Source organism: Uloborus diversus, chromosome 10 (assembly GCF_026930045.1).
Source record: "Uloborus diversus isolate 005 chromosome 10, Udiv.v.3.1, whole genome shotgun sequence".
Lineage (NCBI taxonomy): Eukaryota > Metazoa > Arthropoda > Arachnida > Araneae > Uloboridae > Uloborus > Uloborus diversus.
Genome location: NC_072740.1, coordinates 26,296,816 through 26,316,173, shown reverse-complemented (window position 1 = coordinate 26,316,173; position 19,358 = coordinate 26,296,816). Strand labels below are relative to the sequence as shown.

Here is a 19,358-nt window from a genome sequence, read left to right as displayed (position 1 = left end):
TTATTATGGGACAAAAATGATAGCGTTTACCAATATCAGGATACAAAGCTAAGCATTTAATATTGAAGGAGACATTAAATACACTGTACACATATCTGAAAATCACTTATAAGCTGTTCATTTGCATCATGGCCGAATCGACAAAAACCTTGTCTGTGGTAATGCAGTTTTAAAAACAAAATGTTTTTTCTGGAAAGAGTCACGCATTTGATATTCAATATTTTAAAGGGATGAATTCGATAAGAAAGGAATAAAGCATCGACTACATGCTTGCTGCTGAGCTGTAATCAAGGAAACTCCGAAATCCTCCGGTTCTCTGAAAAGTTTGAAAGATGTGCAATCAAGGCCTCCATCTTATCTCGACAATTCGTTAAAAGCTGAAGCAGTGATCATCAAAGGTAATGAAACATTTTGCTCTCTTCTTCCAAATTTGCTTGGAATGTCTTGCTCTCTTGTATTACCTTTACTTTACGTTAGTATTGAAAAATTGTGTTATTCGAGTAAACATTTCCGTTAGTTCTAAAAATAATGCTTACTAACTAAAAATTAGGGGATCAGGGAAAAATGTACGTGTACTAGTGTGAACAAGTTGGAAGTTATACTTTTAAAATTGATTTTCCAGTTAGGTGAAGTTTTACTTAATATTTCAAGAGGCCAATGAAGCTAACTGTGCATACAACGTACGACACTATTAAGTTAGTTTTTAATCAGAAAAAAAATCTAAAAACTATTTTTTATTATAACGCTTGATTTAACCTTATTTTTACATATAATCGCCTCTGAGCAATAGCAGGATATCTGACTGTTATTCCTGGGATTAGATGTTTTACTGTTGCTCTGAGGCGACGATATATTATATATTCTTACATTAATTGATAACATATTGTCGCGAGCATAGCAAACATATTCCTAGAGTTAAACTAGCAACCATTGCATAAAAGCTATCATCCACGGTACGCGGACAACAGAATGCAAAATGCCGGTGGTGAGGTGCTGTGCTTGTATGTTAGCTATATTTCGCTTATTAAAAAATGTATATATAAATAAATAAAATAAAAAATACGGCGTTACTTCAACTGAAGCTTCCCCTGCATATTGAAATTGCATTCCCAATGAAATTGGGATTGATTTAAAAAAAAAAGTATTATCATTCGATCATACATAAAATGTATTCAGTTCCTTTTTTAAAATTTTATTCATTATTACTTTCACAAGAAAATTAATTTTGAAGTTTTTTTTTTTTAGAATACGTATCATGAGCTTGAAATATTCATGGAACTTATAAAAAATGTGAACATATTTTTTGACAATTAAAAGAGGTACAGTTGAAATGATATTTAATTTGTGTTCTCAAACTTGCTTAGTATTTTTCGTTCAACTGCACGATATAAAGATACATTAGTACTAGTAAATTGTATAATGTGGAAGTTATTACGATGCTCATGTCGACAATTAATGAAAATGGTTTATTAGGGCTCAAATCCTACCGTAAGTCTATACGACGGCATTTTTATTCAAAAGTTGTTTATTTCTCCCTTCATTGTTTTTCTTTTGCAAAACTTACATTTAGTTTTTACGAGCATTGTTCGTGGATGTCTTGTCATGAAGTCGTAAAAGATTACATTTTGAGTAATCTTGACGAAAAATAGTTCGTATATTTTTTTCTGTGTGTGGGGGGGGGGGGGGGGGGGGGATAAAAGAACTCTTCACGAAAAATATTTCAGGCTACGACACAGTCCTCCAACACATTTACTTTGTATCATATCATGCAGGTATACACAAAATATGGAAATGAGTGGGAATCTTATGTAGACTATAAAATTTGAATTTATTCTTAAAATGTAATTATTTTAAACTCCAATCAACTGGAAAAGACTGTGATAAATATTTATATCTTTTTCGGAAAACATTAACTAAATGCTGAAAATACGAAGCCTGCATTCATATTTGCTACAAACTAAATTGTTCCTTCAAGTTCAATCAAACAACTAAACAATTTTTTAGATTTGAAGAAGGAATACTCTACAAGTGCATTTATTAATAACTAAAATACAATTTACTGACGCTTACATATGGTAAGAGAGAGTACAGAATCCAAGCAGTGAATAAAATTGTTTTCAATATTTAAGTATTTGCTTTAGAAATGATTTTCATATCCTGACTTTTTTCTTGAAGAGAATTACTCTTTTATCAACAAATTTTAGTTCGCAGAGAAAGTTTAAATGAAAAACGTTGGAATTCACTCAGAAAATAATTTGTTTCTTCAACTGTTCATTTAACGAATTTCTAAGATGATGCATTTTCATTTAACATTGGAAAATGTTTTTGCAGAAGGGATGGGAAATTTGAAAAATATTTATCACATGGGAAATGATTAATTTTTTTTTCTTTTTCTTACTTTTATACTTTTAATGAATTATAGTTGAATCACAACTAAAACTGTAAAATCTTTAACTGGGCTTCATCGATTTATTACTTCTGGTTCAATTTCTAATGTTATTTTCTTTTAAATAAAATGGAAGCATTTTAGTTCGAGCTAATTCCAAAAAGAAATGTTTATTTTGTCTCGTTCTTTCGTTTACGGTTTTGTATTAAAATTATTTTTAAATGAATGCTTTTTCTTATTACCAAACTGTTCTAACCAAGTTAAATCAATAAAAAAAATAGTTTTTGAAATTCATAAATCTTAAAAACCAGTCGTAGGAAAATCACGGAAGTAATGGGACAGAAGTAATGTCATGAATTGGCAAGCATCTGATGACAACTTAGTGATATGCCGGCAAATTTGAAGCCAGAAGTTATGTGTCAAATTCTTTGACAAGCGTACATGAATGCAGTGCCGTTCAAGATTGTTGGCGCTCGGCCTTGGTCGAGTTCAAATCAAAACCAGTTGTAAACAAGAGAAGCATTGGTTCCTGTAATCAAACGTTAACGAAACAAGTTTTTTTTCTCCTTGAAGCGGCGTTTTTGGCTTGCAATAAGAAATTAATTTAATTTGAAAAACACGCTTAACTTAAAGATAAGGTGCAGATTGTGGAAGTCTTGATCTGCTTAGCGCGTTTACTGCCTTCCACATTTCCTACGAAATCGATGTCTTTGACACTTCCACTAAGCGCCAACAATGTTGAGCCACACTTTATATGCAAACATGTTTTTGTTTACATTTGTATTTTTCTCGCAAGAAATACCGCTGTTGACGTAAAACAATTAAAATCTTTTTCAAAATCTACCGAAAATATGTAGAGTTCTTGAAAAACAATATTACTTTTCCCGTGACAGAAGTTACCTGTAAATAAACAGACGAACCAAATGACTTTTTAATTTTCTACAACGGGCAAGGCCGAGCAGATACCGCTAGTTTATTTATAAAATTTCTCTTTTTATAGCAGTACTGGTAATAGTAGCACGGGTAGGAATATACTGCCATGCTAAGCTTAATAATAATATCTGCGGTTGAGTTCAAAATCAGAAAATGCCGTTTAAAGTTGTGTCCCTCCATGTATTTGTTCCAGATGCAACTTTTTCAGATATTTCAAAAAAAAAAAAAAAAAATCCCATTGACAAATGACCATGAAACATTGTATTTAGGTGAAATATGTGACAAAAAATCACCTGGTGACCGTAACTTAATTTTTAAATAGCGCAGATGCGACTTATGTGCTTTAGCACGGCAGTATAGTAGCATGACGCGAAATTCCAGGTTTTCCCAAAGAATCCGTAACGTATACACGCACTGGTAGTATCTCCCCCCCCCCCAAAATACAATGCTTAAGCGGAAAATGCAGACTATTTCGTTTCCTTTATTTGTAATTCGTTATTGTCAGGACGGGGACAAATATGGCGGATTATTAACTGTTATTACTTCCTTTTACGAAAAGGAAGTATTGTATTCGCGAAAAAATCTTCACTCAAAACTCGGCCTTAATTTCCATTTTGCTCACCCCGAATGAATGTTGAGTTTTTTTTTTCGACTCAACCACACGTGGATAAGTGCCTAAGAATGTATAGACACGCGAAGTATCCATTTTGACGATTCCCGAGTTAATTACGACGAGTTTTCTCGTGACGTCTGTTGTATGTGTATGCCTGTTGTATGCCGTACGTATGTATGTGCTTATATGCGTATGTATGTCGCATAATTCAAGAACGGTATGTCCTAGAAAGTTGAAATTTGTTACGTAGACTCCTTGTGGGATCATTCCCCTTTTTGGTTGCATTCGGATGTTCCAAAGGGGGTATTTTACACCTTTTTTGGGGGGGGGGAAATCATTGTTAATTTCAATGCAATCTCAAGTGGTGTTACAATTTGGCAAACACTTGGCAATATATCGCTAAGCTTTTTGTCGCCAAGTTTTGTCGCCGTTTTTAAATCTGGTTTCAATTTTTCCACTATTGGCGATATTTGGAGAGTTAACCATTAAATCACATTAAAATTTCCAACATTGGGAAAATCAATCTGAATGAACTTTTTTTTTTTTTGCTTCGGTTAGCAACAAGCTTGGGGTGAAAATATGTAAAGTGTTTATTTGCTTACTCCAAGTCCAAGGCACTATTATCATTAAATTTGCGTAAAAGGAAGTCATGTGATGCACAGATCAGCTCGTTATTTTTAGTACAGCGGGATATTAAGTTCTAGTCATTTCAAGATGCATCTAGGAGCATTTAGGAGCATTTCAAGATGCATCTCTTTTTTCATGAGGTAGCGAAAAAAAATTGCTTAATGTGTAGAAAAAAGATGTTTCAATTGATAATGAACGTTCGCTGTTGTTGTTGTCGCGTGCCAGCTAGGCTGGCAATTTGGAGTGCGCTGCTTCACTTTTCCAACTGTACTGTAATTTTGTGTGAAGTCCGACTTCTACAGTGCACACCTGCAATATGGACCCGTTTATAGGGTAGGCAGCCATTCACAGCACAACGACACATTCACACAAATAAAGGACAAGGACATGAGAGAGAAAGTACGTCTATGCCCGAGCTGGGATTCGAACCCGGACCTTCCTGTCACCGTCAGACTTCTCTGACCTCTAGATAAGGCAGGCGGCACGAAAATTCGCTGATAATTTGTTTTCAAGAGTATCAAAGAAATGCATAACACGATCAATTTTCTACCCAGGGCAGCTGCCTACACTGCTTTATTAGTAGTTCGCCCCTGACAATAACGTCGATATGAATCATGCGGAGAGAAGTATCGTATAAAACAGTCAAATTGCTTTTTCTTTTAACACAAATACACACATGAATTCGAAGCAAAATACAGCTGGTTGGATAAATTAAGCAATCTATGTTGCAACACTGATATAAAACAAAATGATAAATACCATGCTTTTACAACATATGAGTACAAAAAGAGAAACTGACCTTGTGAAAGCTTCGGCTACATATGCACCATGTCCTCCATTTCTGTGTACTTTTTCATGCGTTGACAATTGCACAAGTTCAGGATTGGCAGGCAATTTGCTTAAATTTTGTCCTTTGGGTAATTTTATCATAACTACTTTATAACACCTTGAAAAAAAAAAGAGAGTAAGTTTTATAAACTGCCGATAAGATAAACAAATAAGATGAACACAAAATATAGTCTAATAACTTGAAATGTAGCAATTACTCACAAAATTGTTCCATTTCTTTCTGAAACTCTTTGAAGTTTCAATTCAAGCATTTGACAGTCCAATGTATTATTTTTTCTTTGCATTGAATATTGGGGTAAACTTGCTGGTACTACATAAAAAAGAGATATTTGTTAAGTATTTGCAAAAAAACTACAAGTGTTGACAATATTCACGATTAAGTTCTCTTCATAGTCGTAATAAAATTAATTTTCAATGTACAAAGTTTACATTGAGAGATAAATTTCGTGCTTTAAAAAAAATAAAATAAATATAATACATGAAAAAAAATAAATTGAAATAATATGTATGCTTATGACATAACAACTACATATTACGTTATGTTTTTAGCACAGTAGAAACCTATTGAGAGTAGAGACAAAAAAAAAGGGAGAAGAACAATGTGTAAGCTAGCACATCATCAAAATCACTTTACAGTAAACTCTCGACTATCCCGCGGATAATCCGCGAGTCAATCAACAATCAGGAACATGTATTTTAGCAAGAAAAAGCAAATACCAATAGCTGTTTTTTGTCGTAAATTATAAATTTGTTTTTGAGGAAGGACAAGTTTTATCTTATTTGTCCCTCATTTTAGTCTTTTTGCGGTTTATCCGCGATTCTGATTATCCGCGACACTTGTGCCACCCAATTCCGCAGATAATCGGGAGATTACTGTATTTCAGATGCCCCCTCCTCCCCCCCCGCCTTATAGGATAGAACACAAGGCTGACGCTTTGCAGAAATCCCTATTAAAACCCTTGAGGTTCAAATCCCAGGTTAAGCTGTTAAAAAAAAAAAAAAAAAAAAAAAGCATAGTTCGGAATAAAAGTTACATCTACCTGTTTCAATAAATGAGTAACGTGATTCGTAGTTATATTTTCCTCTTAAAATAATTTTTCTCAACTTTTATTTTAATCAGTAGAGCCTATCCTTATTAACGTCATTGGTATTATTAGCGTATGTATAGGTTTTGAATTTTCATGGTAGGGTTGACCGGGGCACGTTTATGCAGTGTCCAATTTTCAAAACGAATTATAACTGGAGAGCCAACAGTAACAACAGATCGATGATGCTCCCAAGAACATATCCTCACACGTTTTTGAGCTCCAGTCGAACTTCGGTCTAGCATGCAGAAAAAAAATAATGTTTCCTACCATGACGAGTAAATTTTGAGTTGAACGTTTTGAAGCTTATTTTGAATAAATAATACTTAGTTAAGAAAGAACAAATGTAAAAAAAAAGCAGAATTTTATCCTTTTTTGAGACTTGTATTTGTATGAATTGAAATTTGATCAATTTTTTTACACGTTAAAAATAAATCCAAACTTGGCGACTGGGCAAGTTTACACGTTGACGTCTCAGCACCTTTATACGCACGTTCTTACTGTGTTTTACTTCGAAACGTGCCCTGATGCTTTTTTTCACTCCGAACTGTCTCAAAACTTTAGTATTTTCAGGCTATTAAGTTTTGAAAATCACCATTTAATTTTTAATTGAGTTACAAATTTGTATCTTATAGCTTACAATCACGTAGTGCTGTCTTCATGCCTGTTCATCTTTTACTTTATACACTTTTCAATCTGTAATAAATGTGCTTTAAAATAACGATGATAAGACATTATGTTCAAAACACTAACAGAACCACGTTAGCTGTCAAAATAAATATACGTAAATGAGCCCCGTGTCCGGGGCAAGTTTATGCAACGGACTTCGACTCAAAAATAATTTTTTTAACGGTTAAAAACACAAACTGAGCAACAACAGAATATACCAATTTTGAGTCCATCAACTGCTTCATAAAACCGCAGTCTCTAAAATTTCCTATGTTAAAAAATAAATTGTAGAAAATTCATTGAAAAAAATCCGCGTAAACGTGCCCCGGTCTACCCTAGTTATCACTAGAGTGCGTATGTTACGTATGCATTTTTTCTTTGAGAGGAAGGAGAGTATTATATACACGTACATGAGTGCATAGCTAATGAGGAGTTATTGTCAACATATTTATAAATAGTTCGAGAAGAATAATAAAAGTCTAAGTTTTTTTGTTTGTACCTTTTTTTTCCAATCTATGATTTTTATTTTATTTTTTTTTTTTTGTATCATAAGGACAAATTTTTAAATTTTTGTATGATTCAAATGGGCAGAGATTCCTTGGAGTTTCCTAACCGTGATCTGTTAATTAAAATACCGAAATTTCAATTAACAGAGGAAATAGAGGATTTTCATCTAACAAAGGAAGAGTATAGATGATTTTGATTCTAAAGTAACTAACTTAAACGAACCTGTGGATATTTTATCTATTTACAAGTAAATATGCTTAAGCCTTTACTACACATGATATTCCTCATTATAGAATTGAAAACAATTTTTCCAATAAAAACTAAAACACTTTCCCAAGAAGTACAAAATTTTTTAAAAACTATCTTCATTAAACTGAGTACAAAAAAATAAAAAAAGCATATTTGAGGAAAAAAAAAAAAACTTATGCAGAATTTTTAAATTGGAAACATTTCAACTTCTGCTATGCGTGTGTAAAAATTTTGACTTTGAATATCCTACACTACTACTCAGGGAGGGTTCCCTGCACCTATTACAACACGTGGTTTAACAGATTGCATAGGGCCCTAAAGACAGCTCTGTTTTTTTTTAAATCCAGACCAGGAGCCGAGCAGCCCCTAATCCAGCACCCTCAGAGGTTGATTTGTAACTTTGATGATTTGGTTGATTGAGAACTTTGTGAGAGTTTTCATTACAAAAAAACTTTGACGGTGAGAGGTTTAACGTTTACCAGTAAATTCATTTTGTTGCAATTATTTATCCAATTCTGAAAGTATTATAGCTATAAAAATACGTTTCAGACATTGTAATAATTCCAAAGACTTCAAGTTTTTCGTACTTTTATTTCAATGGAATCAAACATCATATTTTGAATATATCACGGTTGTTAGTAGATTTAAGTGCATTTCGGAGAATGTTTGCCGACTTTTCGCTATGATGACATAAATAAAATAAGACATTTTGAAAAAATAAATTAAAAAGTTATCTTACCATTTGCGAGAGATTTACATTGAGTTTCGGCAGTGATATTTGACATCGGGCCACATCCACTCCTATTAATTGTGCACATCTGAACAACGTATTCAGTGTTGGGCAAAATTTCCGTTTTGAATTCTTGTTTGTTTAATTTCACGTCAAAAATTTCAATCCGTGATGTTTTCTCTTCAACGGTTTGGCCAATGTCGTTGCGATATTGCGCTCTAGCAAACATTGTAATCTGAAATTAAAAAAAGGACACTGTAGCAATTTTTTGTAACTATCTTTTTTAATCTTTTTTTTTTCTTTTTTAATCTATAGTCAAGGTAACACAAAGAATAATCTGTGCATCGCACATAATTAGGGGGGACCCTAAAATAAAATCAAGGTAAATATTCAAAGTTATTTTTGACAACAGCATTTCTTACATTGATACTGTAATTTTTTACAAAATATTTAGAGACTTCGATAATAAGCTAAAAAAAAAAAACACCTTTCAGCAGGACACCTTGAAAGAAAACGGAAAAAGAATGGAATTGTTAACTACGTTGTGAGATTTCCGGCAGTTGTGCCGTGGTCTGAGTGTTGTTACCCCAAACGTTTCGACCGCATCTACGGCGGTCACTTCCAGCGTTTACGTGGTCGAAGCTTCGAAGGAAGCAACTTCCTTGAAACTGAGTTGCTAGGGCTTCCCTGGAAGCTTCGACCGCATAAACACTAAAGATGACCGCCGCAGATTCGGTTGAAACGTTTGGGGTAACCACACTCAGACCACGGCACATCAGCCCGGAATCTCACAACATAATTGACATCGTCCGTGAAAGCCTTTATTCCTACAATGGCATTGTTATTCAATTATGATATGCAGTATGCACGACCGACGACTCAACTTCTTTTTTGGTCCAATGTAGTCTATATTTTTCAAAAATAAATAAATGAATAAATAAAAATAAAATAATTGTAATAATAATAATAATAAAATCAATAAATGAATGGAATACATAAAAAATAATCAATAAGTAAGTAAATAAATAAAAAAACAGTAACCGAATCTTAAAGTTATATCGGCCTCTTTCTAAAGTCCATTTTAACTAGTCAATGGAATTAAAAGTTGAGAGAGTCTATGGATGGTTTTAACAGCTAAGCTATTTTACTTGAAAGATGGACTTAGTGATCCACGTGTCATTGCTTGGCACTACTGATACAGCTAATGTAAGAATACCCTAAGTTCGCATTAATTTCGATTTTAAAAGGAATTTCTCTGTTCAAAAGTAATAATGATGTAAGACAAACTGATATGAAACACAGTGTAAAAAAATATACTTCGAGTTACTAAAAAAACCGCACAGTAAAAACAAAGAAAAAGGAAGAAAATAACCATGTTAAACAAAATAATTATGGATTAAAAGTTGCGATATCATTTGGAACTAAAATGATTCGATATTTTTATTCAATGCATAGCAAGAAACAAGAAAAATTGTTATTTTTTTAAAAAATTTATACCTACATTGTAACTTAATATAGTTCCCCTGGGATTTGCTGGCTCTTCCCACTTGACCGTCAAGGTATCCAAGTCCTTATTTAAATCATGGTCACAAAAAACTTCGACATTTCTCGGGGCATCTGGAACTAAAACAGAAAAAAGAATTGCTTGGCATGTGATATTTTTCCAGAACTAATTAGATACAGAACCAGTGGCGTAGCTAGACCCGACTTTCGGGGGGGGGGGGGGTTACTTCTTTTATATATATATATATATACAGTGGCTCCCAAAAGTGTTCGTACACTTTGAAATCTTTTAGTCAAACCAAAATAACTCGAAACTGATTTCGAATATGAAGTCCAATATTTTTTCACATCATTCCTATTACATTCTAAATACAACCTATAGGTTTTTTCAAAATATTGACCTATCTTCTTTTTGAAATGGGTCAGAAAACGAAGATACAGAGAAATAACACGCCACAAAAGTCATCGTACACTCAAATATTTTCGAATAAATTCATGATTAAAATTATCATATGTTGCTTTTTTATTATTTTTGCATTGTGTTGACCCTTAAATGTCATTTGGCTTTAATTTTTTGTTTATTTATTCCTTAATATTGGGTTTATTACTTTAAAATGACTGGTATTCGTAAAAAACCACAAACACCATTCGAAAGTTGAATTTTTTCCTCACAGTAGCTGTAAATTGGTTTGAAATGTCTCTAAACTAGTTATTTTATTTCATTCTATAGTTAAGTGCTTGATAAAATGATTTAAAGAAAGGAATAGGATCGAAAACAAGGCAAGAAAAGGTCAACCGGCAAAGTTAGCAAAGCGTGATCGGAGATTTACAGTTAAAAAAATTATGAAAAATATACATTTGAGTGTTGTAAAAGTTTCTGCAGAGTTGAATGAAAATTTTACATGTAATTTTCACCTAAAACTGTTCGCCAAGTTCTCTGATTAGCTGGATTACACGGGACCTCTTCCTGCAGAAATTTTCTTCGCCGTGCGAAAAGCAGAAAGCTTACGCTTTTCGTCGCAAAATCAATGATAAATAAACTCAAAACGTTTTATAATTACGTCTTACTTACAGAAAAAAATTTATTCAACATTTTTGGTTAAATTTTTGTATAATTGTAAGTAGAAGAAAAATTAGGAACTTAATCTTAAGAACTTAGTTGAATCGGTTAATCAGGACGGTGGAGGTGTTCTTGTGTGAGGGTGCATATCAGCATTAGGGCTTGGTAGTTTGGATTTTTTTGATGAAATAATGAATCATGATGTTCCTTTAAATATTTTAAAAACCAATTTTGAACTCTTAGCCAAAAATCTGGTTATTGGAAACAACTTTGATTTTTATCAAGATAACGATAAGAACCACACGGTTTTCAACGTTTGCGTCTAGTGCCTCGAAAATTGTCCTGAAGTTTAGAAAATACCCCCTCAATCTCCAGATTTAACTGAATGTAACGTATTTAGAGATATATGGAGGCTAGATTACGAAAATAGGACTTTAAAACGAAAATAGAGCTAGAAACAGTAAGACTCGAAGTGTGGTTGAACACTTATTCAGAAATTGCGCAAAAAAAAAAAAAAAAAAAAAAAAAAAGAAAAAGAATGAAATTTATTCCCAGACGCTTAAAAGGTGTTATGAATACTGCATGATATTCTACTAATTAATAACTTAATCAAAAGTTAGATTATTCTATAATATATAGACATTTTATAAAGTGTACGAAGACTTTTGTGAGATAAAAATTCCGGCACTTTTTGGTTTTTGATTTTTAAAAAATTAAGTTTTAATATTTTTTAAAAAATTTTTTATGTAGTTTTGTTAAAAATTGATCATAGATCGTATAATTAAATACCTATTCCGAAATATAAATTCTAACCAATGAATTAGGGCCTATTTCGTTGAAAGTCGTAGGTATACGAAGACTTTTGGGAGCCACTGTATATATATATATATATATATATATATATATATATATATATATATATATATATAATCGCTTGGAATTTTTTCCTTTTCTTCTTTTTTTTTCTTTCTCATCTCTCTTCTTTTTCTCTTTTTTTTGAGACTAACGTTTCGGGGGGGGGGGGGGGGGTTGTCCCCAACCCCCCCCCCCTTAGCTACGCCCCTGTACAGAACGTAGGTGAAACTACGGAACTTGAGCTCTGCCAATGCCTTCAAAAGGCTGGATAAATTGAAATCAAGGATCTATAAAAATGAAACAAGCCATAGCAATAGGAAGTAATTATTGTGGCAGGAATTATGCTTTCTTTAGATTAGGGACAGAAGGTTCTACATTTGTCAAATAGCGGTCATGCCGGTAGGAAATTGGTATATTAGTTTAAGCAGTTGCAATGGTAAGACGTTTAGCCAAAAGAAGTTTTAGTTTGAAATACAAGCCGTGATTCGTAGGGGAGACCGGGGTTAGTTGGCGAAGTTTTTAAACTTAATTTTTTTTTAAAGTTTGTATATGAAGTAGAAAATGTTTCTTTTATTGATTGAATAATCTATATAGTATCAGCAATAATGTCGTGTTTTTGTTTCGGCAGTACTATGCTTTGTGTATTTACTACATAATTTTTTGTGAACTTTCGCCCGTCACGGGGTAAGTTGGCGAGCAGTATGGGGTAAGTTGGCAAGCAGTATGGGAAAAGTTAGCGAATTGAGAAAAACTCGTTATAGACACAGAAAATTTCACTTAAAGTCTCAATGATGTTTTAAATAAGCAAGTAAAACTTACCAATGAAAGAAAAAAAAAGCAAAATTAGTATTATAATTGCTCTAAAATTAGGTATATTGCACCATACAAAATTTTTAACTTCGATAAACCTTTGAGAATGTATGGTAAAATACAGAAAACGTTTCAAGGCATTTGTAAAACGAAATTGATTGCTTTTTTTTTTAATTTTTTACACGCATCTTCTACTAATAGAGAGCTAAAATGTTTCCCAGTCTCAAGTATTTCCATCTCTTCAGGAATTTTAGATCGAAAAAAATATATTTTCAACACAAATATTATTCTACGTTTACCTTTCTCTTGAATTCGGTCTGCAATGTTTGCTTTTTAAGAGCAGGTTATGATGTTTCTCCATTACCTGTACATTTTTTTCGACGTTTCGTTTTATAACATTTTAAGCTGACGGAAAATTTATCAGTACCAAAAATGATCTATGTTTTGAAGTACTTACAACAAAGCATGAAACTGTTCGAAGGAAAACGTCATTCATAATTACTTGATTGTCGTTCATTAAATATGCTGTTAAGTTATAGTCAAACAGGAAATTCTGTAGTGAAAAGTCATTCATTATTACTTAACTGTCTTTCATTGAATAAATGTAATGAACTCACTTCGTTGCTGAGAAATGAGAGATTAATTTTAAGAGAAGTTCTGAACGCGGTTAGGCGTTAATGAAGTTATTTGTAAGATGAAATAATACTTTAAAGTTGAACATCTCCCAATAAGGGATGGATATGGTTTTAATAGATTGAATTTCAATGGCTATACATGTAATCTTAAAGAGAACCAATTCAAAACTTGCATGTTTTGTTAAGTTTGGAGTAAAATTAATTTGAATAAACTACGCAAGCGTAAAGAATGAATTAAACTTGCACTTACTTCCATCAGATGTAGTTCCTTCTAATGGCTCCGACCAAAGACCACATCCAATGGAATTACAGGCTTGAACCTAAATAAAACACATAATGCTTAATTGAGCATTAGACTGAGTTGCTGAAAAGCTTTAGAAGAAGTCGAATTCAAATGTATAAATTCAGCTACATGTTTCAACATGTCAAATATATAAAATTTCTCATATAATAGAACATAGCCCGATTATGAAAATAAGCGTCGCTTAGTGTCTACATTTTAAACTATACAGCGTGTCTGAAAGAGATCTTCATCCTAATTTTTCCCAATTCTAAAGCTCAAAATAAATAAATAAATAAATAAAAAAAGTGTGAATCACCGATTGGCATAAAATTGGCAAGATTACTTATCTTGTCATGTGTGTCCTTCATGCCAAACTTTTTTGAAATCGGAAATGGTGAGATCAAGAAGGTGATTTTTCTGACATGAAATTGCTCATAGGCAACTAGCCGCGCGAAGAGGTAAGATTTCGAGGGATGTTTTACCCCAACAAATAGTATTTCAGAAAAATCCTAAAACACGACAACTCTAGTTTGTTTAGTTTTTTTCAAAATTTCAATCAATATTTGAATTTTTGTAATCACATTTAAAATAAAAGAATATATTGTATCCTCTAATATCCAATTATCCAATATTTTGGGGTAAATTTTACCCCGTTGAAGGTGTTTGTTGCCGATTTGAAAAAAAAGAAACATGTTCTTTATTTTTGAGTGTTCTATCAATGTGCAAAGTTTTATTCCAATCGGTGATTCTTACTTAGATTGAGTTACCTGTAAGAGGCAAAACGAAATGCAGTTTTCTAAAAATTAGTATTTAAATCTAGCAGTTGTTTCTTCAGTATCTTCAATGTGCAGTGCACGTGATCTCTGTTAGTAGCACGAAGAATGTCGAACATGTACTCGATTTCACTCCAAATGTTTTTTTTTAACATTAAAGTGTAGCAGTGAGAGAACTGCCATTTGTATCTTTTTCTTTAAAACGGAAATATCATAGACATGACTTTGATAATGAGGGAGTCTTTATCATAACCCCACAAGAAGAAATCCAGTGGAGTTATTTCTGGAGAAAGTGGAGAGCAAACTATGGTTCTTCAACGTTTAATACATCGCTTTGGAAACATTCTTTTTAGTAATTCACTTGAATTCACATACGTTCGTATTACGGTAACCTTGGTGCATTTTTGTGCTAAACTCGGCGCATACTTCCTTGCAATTATCGGTACGATTATCTATTATGATTAGGCTAACCATAATACACACTGTTTGATTTGTTGGACCGTCGCCACATTTTAATCACAACTAGCAAGCAACTAGCGCCACTTACTTCGAGCAATTAATACCAAAAATAATTTTTAAAAAATTTGTAGATTTCTTCATTCTTTAGCAGGAAAGTTAATTTCATTCCATAGTAATTTTGTCATCAATATTTAGAATGATAAACATTTTTCTCGTGATCATTGCGTTAATCTTTTCTACGCATGCTCATTTTAGCATGCTGAATAATAACTACAACACTACAACATTATGTGTAGTAGTGGAACCAGATGATAGGGTTTCCCTATAACCATGTGTATGTGTATGTTTGAAGTACATAACGCTAAATTGTTACAATTTGCGCTTCTGGGATCTGAATAAATAATTAAAATTTCTGACAGAAACGGATCGTAAATTAATTAATCGCATGCATTTATCAAGCAACATTATGTGTGAAAGTGTAACCAGATGACAGTTTTTTTCTACAACTGAGTATACTTAAAGTACATAAGGCTAAATTGTTACAATTTGTGCTATTGGGATCGGAATAAGAAATGAAAGATTTCTGACACATACGGACCGCAAACTAATTGCATGTGCATTTAGTTACATAAAGTTCATAAAATATATATATTAGAACCAGAGTTTTGAACTAATTGAAATGAACTCTAAAAATGCGTTTGTAAACAATACGAAATGTATGTATATAAAACGTGCCATGGCTGAAACAACGGGCAATTTTTCGATCTTACATTCGACTGTGTTAATTGCCTCTCAATTATTTGATAAATTTTTCTTTTAATGAAGGAATTATATCTTTCACAAGTAAATAGAATTTTCTTAATAAATTTGTGTTTTTTCCCTTTATATATGAAGTTTCAATTGAGATATGCGCCAGATACATCATGCTTCTCAATCAATTGAAAATTAACGTTTTAATCAGCGCTAAATCTTAGGGAAAAATACCATGCACTAACTAAAGAAGGTCATTAAAAGGAAACTATTGTAAAAGAGAAAATTTGAAAATGTCTTAATTCTAATATTTTTGAAGATAAAATAGTAAAAAAAAAAAAGAACAAGTCTGTAAGAAAAGAAAATCGTTTGAAATAAATTTATCTAACTACATAACTAATTATTTAAAATATCGATACATTTTTGATTAGTTAAATTTGCATTTAATATTGCACGTACTGCTTTGAAATGTAACTATTTACGCGTCTGATAATTTAGAAAAACCGCAAGAAAGTTTGATAAACTACCTGAAAGTTATACGTTTCTCCTGGATCCAAAGTCACAAATATGTACATGAGATTATTTCTTCCAGGAGCGTTAATCCCCATATCCTTTTTATCTCGAACTGTACCATTAAAATATTTAAGTTGAACTTTATAATGAGTAATGTTAGCTCCGCTGTCGTGATTCGGCCTTCTCCACCCGAAGAGCAAACTCTCATTTGTGGACGCAAGGATATGGACCCAGGAAACCTTAGGAGGAACTGGAAAATAAAAAATGCATCAGAAATAGAAAGATATATTTAAAATTTAAGATAGTTTGAAATACAGATTTCTTATTTGTGTGCGTAATTTATTGGATGGTGGAAACACAGTTCATCTTAATTAATATTTATATGCACATACTAAATAAATGACGTTATAGCATGGCTTTGATAACAAGACGCCCGACCTTGGACAAGTTCATTTTGGCTTGGAGGGAAACGAGTAGGAATGCTTATTTTGCCAAAGTCAAGAGATATGACAGTATGTTAATTGTGAAGCAAACAGCCTATCTTCGCAACCTTTTTTAATCAATGAAATAGTTTAATTCTTCGTCCATCTGAGTTCAAGTTACCAGAAACAAACTGTTTTTGAGTTTTCATAACTTTAAAATGGGATAATTACAGCGAATATCTTCAAAATACAGATTTTTATTTATCTTTACAGCTATTAAGGTCATTAAATAAAATGTCACTTCAACCAAAATTGTTGGGAGGTTTAAGCTCTTTACGCCAAGGACCTCTTTTGGATACGAACGAAACCTTCATGGTTCAGCTGTGAGACGCAGTTATCGGATTTAATCACATGGATTATGGCTCGCTGTTTAGATTTTTCATTAAATATATTGTAAAAATGCAAGATCGATTGCATCCAAGTGTAGTAATGGGTCATATATGAATATTTGTCAACTTGGAAAAATCTAAAATACTTAACTATTCCAATAATAAACATATAAATTAGTGGAGTATTTGCCAGAAAATTTACCGCATGCTCACTAATATTAGACAATAAATTTGGTTATTTGAAAAAACTTTACAATTTTGGGGATAGTAGTAGGTTATGTTTTTTATCAAACAGTCACACTAGGTTGGTTACGCCGTTACATATAAATCGTCAGAGAAAAAATTGCTCGCTAAATCAAGAAACCGTATTAAAAGCTTAAATAACATGCGTATTATAACATGTTCTCTGGTGTTAGGTTAACCATAGCCTGATCGCAGTAAAACTCAAGCATGAGTAAGTTCTTCATAGTTAAGTTGAATAAAATAGATGATAAAATAACTTTTATGAATATGAGGGTGAGAAACACGATTATCAGTTGCTATTAGAACTGCTTTTTCTTTTTTAGTTTTCAATGTAGTTATTCGTTTTTTCTATTGCATATAATTTGTTCTAAAAAGAATTACTCGCCAAATAAAGAAACCTTATTAAAAGTTTAAATGAGAAGCGTTTTATAGCATAATCTCTGCTGTTAAGGTTAACCATAGCCTAGTGCAGCAAAACTCAAGCATGAATAATTTCTTCATAATTAAGTTTGATAAAATAACTTTTATGAGTACAAGGGTGAGAGACGAGATTCTCAGTGGCTATTAGTAGAACTGTTTGTCATTTATGTTTTTCCATATATTCATATTTTTACATACCACCGACCACGAAGTTCCTTGTAATTACGAAACAACATATCCCATAACTGTCATTACAAATAAAAAAGTATTTTCCCCCATAAAATCTACAAAAAAACCTCTTATTAATCACCAGTTATGGCAACAAGTGATTGAGGAATAAAGAAATAAAATGCAATATGCGATCAGTACACTTACCATCAGCTGGCATGGAGACGTTCAAAGTAACCTTATTACTAAATCCAGCTTCATTTTCGGCAACTAAAGTAAACTGATACACGACTCCAGGAAGCAGTTCATATACATTGAAGCTAGAAGAATTACCGGGTACGGCTATATCTCCAAGAGACTGATCATCAGGATGATTAGTAATTTTCTCCAAGATGAACCGCGTTACTGGTAAGTTACCATCATAACCTACTCGCCACCGCAAGGTAACTGTGCTCGAGTTCTGTACAGTTATTTGATCTTCCAAAAATTCTACTTCTGGGGGATCTAGGGAGAAATAAGATTAGAAGAAATGTAAACCATGAAACCATACATGTTATTCATATCAAATCATTTATAGTACGAATGATATGAAAGAAAAGCCGAGACATATCTTTTCATGCACCATGTGATAATTTATTTTTAAATTTCATCTAAATATTTCGCTAATATAGTGGAGTATCGTTTATACGTTTTTCAAGAAGTCGTTTGAAAACGACCTGAGAAACACGTACAAGTGAGAAAATCTTTACGACGTAACTTATTTACTATGTGAAACATTCTGTCTTAGTTGCAAAAACTAAAGCAAATCTTCTCATGTATCGTGAAATGATCTAGTTTTAAATTTCATCTACATATTTTGTTAATGTAGTGGAGTATTGTTTATACGTTTTTCAAGAAGTCGTTTGAAAACGCCGTATAATGAGAAGCACGTAATCGAGAAAATCTTTACAGCATAACTTATTTATTATGTGAAATATTCTGTCTTAGTTGTAAAAACTAAAGCATACCTTCTCATGCACCGTGAGATGATCTATAGTTTTGAATTTCATCTACATATTTTGTTAATGTAGTGGAGAATCGTATATGCGTTTTTCTAGTCGTTCGTATAAGCGAGAAAACCTTCATGACCTAACTTATTTACTATGGGAAACATTCTGTCTTAGTTGTAAAAACTAACGCAGTTCTACGATTGATTGATTCATCATTGTACTTTTGATTTCCTTAAAATATTTTATCTGTGTTTGTAAAAATTAATATTTTGGATACGTAATAAGGCAAATTTACGTAATATTTAAAAAATTATAGCATGTGTAGTGGAATCACCACACAAAGAAATATTTTGTCTCATGTTGGTTTGAACATAAAGCATATTTTAGTTAGTTGAAGAAAAAATCTTCTGGTATATTTAAATCAATTTTAATCAATTA

General features: G+C 32.4%; 1 protein-coding gene across 1 annotated transcript in view; it reads right to left on the bottom strand.

The window, feature by feature from the left end:
- The window catches only part of LOC129231693 (tyrosine-protein phosphatase 69D-like), a 679,130-nt gene that overhangs the window by 78,625 nt on the left and 581,147 nt on the right, over nt 1-19,358 (bottom strand). Inside the window, exons 4-10 of the mRNA XM_054866058.1 lie at nt 18,139-18,435; nt 16,304-16,539; nt 13,762-13,831; nt 10,150-10,271; nt 8,658-8,883; nt 5,610-5,718; nt 5,359-5,505 (exon numbers count right to left, since the gene is read on the bottom strand). Of these exons, the coding sequence (XP_054722033.1) occupies nt 5,359-5,505; nt 5,610-5,718; nt 8,658-8,883; nt 10,150-10,271; nt 13,762-13,831; nt 16,304-16,539; nt 18,139-18,435 (1,207 nt within the window). The remainder of the gene's footprint in view (nt 1-5,358; nt 5,506-5,609; nt 5,719-8,657; nt 8,884-10,149; nt 10,272-13,761; nt 13,832-16,303; nt 16,540-18,138; nt 18,436-19,358) is intronic.